Raw genomic sequence first — 7573 nt, forward strand, 5'->3', positions numbered from 1 at the left:
TTCGGGTCCAGCCTTCGTTGATGTTCTCTGGAAGGTTTGTGCCCTTCTTCCAAGAGAATCTTGTGCATACAAAAAGCTGGGCCGATACCTTTTATGTCTGCCATGGTCCAACCAATAGCAGTCTTACATTCCTGTAACACCTGTAGGAGTTGCTCTACCTGCACAGCTAGCAAACCGGATGAAATAATAATAGGTAAACTAGAATTGGGCCCTAAGAAAGCGTACCTGAGGTGAACTGGAAGCAGTTTCAGGTCCAACTGTAGTGGCTCCTCTATCGATGGTTTTGTAGGTGGTCTTGTTCTTTCTTCTAAGTGTAGGGGCTCGAACCGGGTTCCCTTTTCCAGAACCCTTGACCTTCGAGAGCCATGACCCACTCTGCCAACTCCTCACCGTCCACATTTTCCAGATTCATCAAGCATGCTTCTAACGGATCCCTAACATTAATAGTCTCATCCTCCTTTTGTAGTATTACATCTACGGCCTCCACTAGCGAGCAATTTGCAAATTCATTAGGCCTTCTCATAGATTGTTAAACATTAAATATTATTTCTTCATTGTTCAACCTCATTTTCAGTTCTCCAATCTCACAATCAATCGATGCTCTCCCAATGGCTAAAAACGGCCTTCCCGGAATGATTGGTATCTCTTCATCCACTTGACAGTCAAGAATGACAAAGTCTGCAGGGAATACAAATTTCCCCACTTGAACAAGCACATCATCAAGAATTCCTGTCGGTCTTTTGACTGTCCGATCAGCCAATTCCAGCAACATTGAGGTCGGTCTAGCTCTGCCAATGCCCAGTTTTGTATAGATTGCTAAGGGCATCAAATTTATACTGGCTCCCAAGTCACACAATGCTTTAGCAAAAGCATAACTCCTAATGGTGCATGGGATAGTGAAACTACCTGGATCAGACACCTTTTGAGCCATAGGCCTTGTCACTATGCGTTGTAGGTCTGCGTTAGAGTTACAGTGGGCAGGTCCTGGAAGTCAAATTTTTGCATAACCAGGCATTTCCCTTAAAGCATCCATCAGTAGAATATTCAATTGAATTTTTCTTAGCATTTCCATGAATTTCCTGTTTGATCATCTTTCTTTTGCTTTGCCAACCTCTGAGGGAATGGTGCAGGAATCAACCTCTGCCCACTACCTTGTGTCTTTTCTTTGCTAGAAGCTTTTTCTATCACCTGTTCTGGGAGTTGCTCACCTTCCTTCTCCTCACTCTTGTCAACCTATGCTTGTTTAATTACAACCTCGGTGAGCTCTGCTGACTCATTTGTCTCTAATGTAACAAGAGTAGTTGGCGTTGTCTCTCTCCTAGATTGAGCAACTTCTTGCTCCCTGTCTAAATCTCTTCCATTCCTGAGACTCACTGCCATTAGCTAATTTGGGTTCTGCTCCTTTGGATTAATGTTTGTATCTGCAGGCAATGTTCCTTGTGGGCGATTGTTCAAGGCTATAGATAGTTGTCCCAATTGAGTTTCAACGCCTTTGATTGCTGAATTATGTGCAGCTAACTTCTCTTGCATCTTTCCATTTGTCCCAATGAGTTCTTGCAGCATGCCCCTGATTTCGATCATGTTACTGTCCTACTGTTGATGAGGTGTTGGTAGGCCAACTGTTGCTGGTGCTGCTGATTATACCCTTGTCAACCTGTGCCTGTTTAATTACAACCTCAGTGAGCTCTACGAACTCATTTGTCTCCAATGTAACTGGAGTAGTTGACGTTGTCTCTCTCCTAGATTGAGCAACTTCTTGCTCCCTGTCTAAATCTCTTCCATTCCTGAGACTCACTGTCATGAACTGATTTGGGTTCTGCTCCTTTGGATTAATATTTGTATCTGCAGGCAATATTCCTTGTGGGCGATTGTTCAAGGCAATAGATAGCTGTCCTAATTGAGTTTCAATGCCTTTGATTGCTGAATCATGTGCAGCTAACTCTCTTGCATCTTTCCATTTGTCCCAATGAGTCGTTGCAGCATGCCCTTGATTTCGATCATGTTACTGTCCTGCTGTTGATGAGGTGTTTGGTAGGCCAACTGTTGCTGGTGCTGCTGATTATACCCTTGTCAACATGTGCCTGTTTAATTACAACCTCGGTGAGCTCTGCTGACTCATTTGTCTCTAATGTAACTAGAGTAGTTGGCATTGTCTCTCTCCTAGATTAAGCAACTTCTTGCTCCCTGTCTAAATCTCTTCCATTCCTGAGACTCACTACCATGAGCTGATTTGGGTTCTGCTCCTTTGGATTAATATTTGTATCTGCAGGCAATGTTCCTTATGGGCGATTGTTCAAGGCCATAGATAGCTGTCCTAATTGAGTTTCAATGCCTTTGATTGCTGAATCATGTGCAGCTAACTTCTCTTGCATCTTTACATTTGTCCCAATGAGTTGTTGCAGCATGCCCTTGATTTCAATCATGTTATTGTCCTGCTGTTGATGAGGTGTTTGGTAGGCCAACTGTTGCTGGTGCTGCTGATTATAGCCCTGCTGCCTTTGATAAGGCACGACTTGGCCTTGTGGTCGTGCTCCTCCTGGATTAGGGTTGTGCTGTGGCTGGTTTAGTGTGTACTGCTGGTTTGATGTTGGTCCACATTGTTTCCCACCTTGCCTCTGACCTTCGAAATTATTGACATAATTCATGTCTTCTATAAAACCCTGGTTGTCATTCTCTCCACTCCACGAGCACACATATGACTGGTTCATGCAAGGAGTGAATAAGCCTCCATTTGTGGTATCAACAATATGAACCTGTTTTGTACCCATCTCATCGATTTTCTTAGTCAACAAGCTCATCTGGGTCATGAGAGTGGCTATATTTTCTGCATTTGTATTGTTTGGGTCAAGAGGGACTGAATGCACTATTGGAGTGAGTGTTTTTTCTCTCGTCATCCAGCGTGAATTTTGAGACATCTTGTCAAGAAGAATCTTACACTCTGTGAATGTTTTGCTCAAGAATGCACCCCCAGCAGAAGCATCTACATTGGCCTTCAGACCGTCAGCCAAACCCATATAGAATCTCAGTCCCAGCATCTGATCCGAAATGCCATGGTGCGGACACTTCACCAACATACCGTTAAAACTCTCCCAAGTTTCTTGCAAAGTCTCAGTCGGTTTCTGCCTGAATTGCAATATCTCATCAATTTGCCTCCCTGTTTTGTTGGATGGATAAAACTTGTTTAAGAACGGCTTGACTAGTTCCTGCCAAGTAGCAATGGAGTTTATTGGGAGTGAATTCAGCCAAGTTTGAGCCTCCCTAGTCACTGAGAATGGGAACAGTAATAATTTAATTGCCTCAAGAGTCATATTCGGCTGTCTTTGAGTGACACAAATTGATAGAAAGTTCTTCAAATGTTGTTGTGGGTCTTTGATGTATGACTCGAGAACAGCCATTTATTCTGCAACAGGTGCAGCATGTTGGTGGTAATCTAGAATGTCTCCGCTTGTATCTGAGGAACCGCAATTGTTGTGGCCAGGTTATCAGTAGTTGGTTGCGCCCAATCATAAAGTGCAGCTTCCAGCAAAAGAGGTGCTACCACTCTGACGTTTGGGTCATCTCGATCATTCATGTTATTCTCGATGACATTGTCTATGTCACCCATTTCAATTTCGAATTGTTGTTTTGTTTTAGCTGTTTGCCCTTCTTGTTAGCCCGGTTCAATGTTCGGAATGCTTTCTCGGGATCTGAGAGTCCTTCATAGAGTTCACCAGTTCTCAAGGAGCTTCTAGGCATGCACCTGAGTCACAGAAGAGTTCAAACGTGAGAATTTCAATGGAAGTATTTTTAACACCATAGAAAATTGATCTAAACTAGTAATCCTAGCAATTCTTCCAAGTTGCAATAAATAACATCATTAGTTCCCCGGCAACGGCGGCAAATTTGATCACGCCGAACTATGCCTTATAAAAAGGACTAAGCGGTCGCTGCAAATATAATCCGGTTCAAGTCCGGTGTCGAATCCCACAGGGAACTAACCTATTTACTACAACTTTTAACACTTCTAATGATAAGCACAAACAATTCCCTGATGCAAGATTTTTAATGGATAATGAGCAGAATTTAGTTAACTAAGAAAAAATGAATATAAAACTAGCAATAATCAAGAATAGAGTTGAATTCAATGGTAAAATGGTCTAGGGTTATTGATTTCCCCAATTGCCGGATTAATTCCTGACACGTTAGCTATAATCTCATCGTAACACTCTATAAGGAATATGAGTTCTGGGCTACCGCAATTATCTCTCGATCAATTACAATAATTTACTAGAAGCATTCTCTCTAACTACTCTAGTTAACAATTTATGCAACTCAGAATTATCCTACCAAAGCTTCATTATCTCTAACCCTGCTTTTAAATTCAAGTAATTAATCTCTTAACTTACCCGAAAGTGGTATTGTTCAACAATAATCTAACCAAGTGTTCTTTCTCAAACAACACAAGATAACTAGACACGATTAATCAAGGGCCCTTTTAATTAATCACAAGACAACACGTAGTTGAACAATCATAGAGTAAAAATGGCTCAATTATATCAAAACAGAGTCAAGATTTCATCCAACAATTGGTTCCATCAACCCTAGATGACGGGTTTAGCTACTCATACTAATAGATAACAATTCACTATAGAAAGTCATAATCAACAATGGAATTAAAAAGAAGAAGATGAAAACTCTAAGGGAATTCTCTATCTTTCTCCAGTGTTGCCTTCAAAATCTCTCTAAAAATAGCTCTCCTTCTCTTCTAGGCGAATTAGGCTTCATATTTGTTTAGGTTAGACGCCTTGAAAATTACATAATTGACCCTGGGTTATTGGCTTCCATTAGCTCCGCGGTCGCGGATTGGACCGTGGATTTCGCCCGGTATTCGGCCTCAGTGCGCGGCCAATCCGCGATTCAATCTGCGGCCGCACACTTGGAGGGGACTTTTCCACTTGCTTTTCTTTCTCCTTTTCGACCGTGCTAACCTCCGATTGGCCTTCCACGCTCCATGTTGACTCCAAAACACTCTTTAGCTTCCTCATAGCTCGGAGTGGCTCCTGCAAAACATAAAACTCTTAATTAGAGCATTTTGTTATCTTTTAACCTTCAAACATTGATAAAGTGCGGCCAAATTCGAGTGTAAATAGTATCTAAATTACATAATTATAGTCTACTATCATATGGGCAGAACGATAAGGGTTGCTATTATGATATTGTCAATATAGAGAGATAAGGGTCCCTATGTCAGGGTTGATATGTGTTGGCTTGGGGGCACAATGTTGATGATATTCATCTGATAGAGTGATTTTCGTTGTGTACGTTATGTACCTTACGTGAATTGTAGTGTTGCTTCCAATGAGCTACTCGATGTCTTCGATATTACTTGTTGACTTGGACTGTAATAGTATACTCGCACAAGCATACACCGTAGCATGTCGCTTACACCAGTTCAGGATTATGAAACTTGACATTCAGTGATCATGCCCATGTATCCTTGTATTATCTGCTTTCATTGTGATATTGAGCATGTGACCATGCCGGGCGGATTGTGATTGTGAGCTTGTGACCATGCTGGACGGATTGAGATATTAACTCGTGAGTTGTCCATGTGGTTGTGATTAATAATGCGGGCACAAGGTGGCGTGAGTATATGACTTGTGATATGGGACTTGTGACTTGTGGTCATGAAAAGAGGTATCTCGGAGTAATTTTGTGGTGAAACTTGTGTTAAAACGATTTGATTATTCAGTTGTCATTTCACTGGTATTTTAACGGTGTTCAGATTACTTCACTATTTATATCACATGTTTATTCCTTGTCACCAATTACTGATTCTCGTTTCCATTATTATATTTATACTTATATACTGCAAAGGTTTTATGACTAGTAGGTGTCTTGACTTATACCTCGTAGTCTTGATACTTACTGGGTACTGATCGTGGTGTACTCATACTATAGTTCTGCATATTTTTGTGCAGATCCAGGTATTAGAGATAATTGACTCAGGCAGAGTTAGCTTCGTGATCGCACGAATTCAAGGTAGGGCTGCTTGGTCATCGCAGTCCCTTGGAGTCTTTTTCCTTTTGAATGTACTGTTAACTCGTTATCCAAACAATATTGTATTTTGTTATTGAGATATTTCAATGTGTTCAACTAGAGTTATTGACTCTGTATTACCTAGTCTTGGGAGGTTGTTATGATTATTGCTGTGTAGGCTTGTTTTAACTCTATTTCGGTATACATATAAAACTATGCTTTAAAAAATATCATTATTAAACTGGCTCAACTTTTGTAAGTAACCGGCTTACCTAGTCTTAGAGACTAGGTGCCATTACTGGCATGTTTTGTAGAGTCTTGCAGATCGATACGGAGACGTCTGTACTTATCTTCGAGAGGCTACGGAACTATTAGGAAAATTCAACTTCTTTCATTCTTATCGTGCGGATTTATTTCTTTCGGAGTTTGAGCCTTTGTATTTCTATTCTCTTACAGATGGTGAGAACACGCACTATCGAATGAACGGAGCAGACACTCACGCCTTCTGCTAGACCAGCGAGAGGCCAGGGCCAAGGCAGAGGAGGGTCACGTACCGCAGCTAGAGCACCTGCTAGAGTAGTTGAGGAGCCACCAGTAGCTCCGGTTGGGGACGAGCACCAGAGGCACCTGTTGCTACCCCCAGACTTCAGAAGACTTTAGTGCATTTCCTGAGCATGTTTGGTACATTGGCTCAGATGGGATTGATCCTAGTTGCATCAGCTATTCCGTAGATTGGGGGAGGAGCTCAGACTTCCGCCGCCCGTACTCCAGAGCAGCAGGCTCACATTGGTCAGGTTCTGGCTATTATGCCGGTATAGCTTGTTACTCCGGTTCAGCCTCAGGTCAGGCCAGGGGCATCAGAGTAGGAGCAGACAAATCTTGAGAGGTTCAAGAAGTATGATCCACCTACTTTTAGTGGCACAACTACCAAGGATGCGCAGGGTTTTCTACAAAAGTGTCACTGTATTCTCCGCACCATGGGTATTGTGGAGGTGAGCAGAGTTGCTTTTACTATATTTTAGCTGTCAGGAGCAGCGTATCAGTGGTGGCAGGATTATGAGGAGCGTAGGCAAGCCGATGTAGCACCACTCACTTGGAGTCAGATTTCAGATATGTTTTTGAGAGATTTTGTTCCCCAGACTCTCTGGGATTTGTGGCGCATAGAGTTCGAGCAGATGCGTCGGGGCACTATGATAGTGTTGGAGTATGTCATCAGGTTCAGCGAGCTGTTCCGACATGCACCTATCTTGGTTCCTACAATCGGAGAGCGAGTTTGCAGATTTATCGAGGATCTCAGTTATGGTCTTAGATTCAGCATGGCTCAGGAGTTGGAGACGGATACTAGGGCTGTGCATGGATCAGATCGGATTTAGCACATTTTGGATTGAAATTTTGGATTTTGAATTCTACAAAATGCAATATGAATCTGATCCGAATTAATATCGGATCAGATCAGATTTTAAAGTTTGGATCGGATAAATATTTTGGATTTTCGGATCAGACTATACGTATTATTAAGGCTATTGCTAATCTAATCGGCGAATTCATCTGCGTT

The 7573-nt window shown here is 42.0% G+C and overlaps 1 protein-coding gene across 1 annotated transcript; it reads right to left on the reverse strand.

Moving 5' to 3' along the window:
* Positions 1 to 529: 529 nt before the first annotated feature.
* LOC109243238 lies at positions 530 to 1380 on the reverse strand. The gene is made up of 3 exons (XM_019410151.1): positions 1294 to 1380; positions 1152 to 1233; positions 530 to 984 (listed from the first exon to the last, which is right to left on the reverse strand). The coding sequence occupies exons 1-3, from the start codon at positions 1378 to 1380 to the stop codon at positions 530 to 532; spliced, it is 624 nt and encodes a 207-aa protein (XP_019265696.1).
* Positions 1381 to 7573: the final 6193 nt, after the last annotated feature.

The sequence above is a fragment of the Nicotiana attenuata genome, unplaced genomic scaffold (genome assembly GCF_001879085.1).
Source record: "Nicotiana attenuata strain UT unplaced genomic scaffold, NIATTr2, whole genome shotgun sequence".
Taxonomy (NCBI): Eukaryota; Viridiplantae; Streptophyta; class Magnoliopsida; order Solanales; family Solanaceae; genus Nicotiana; species Nicotiana attenuata.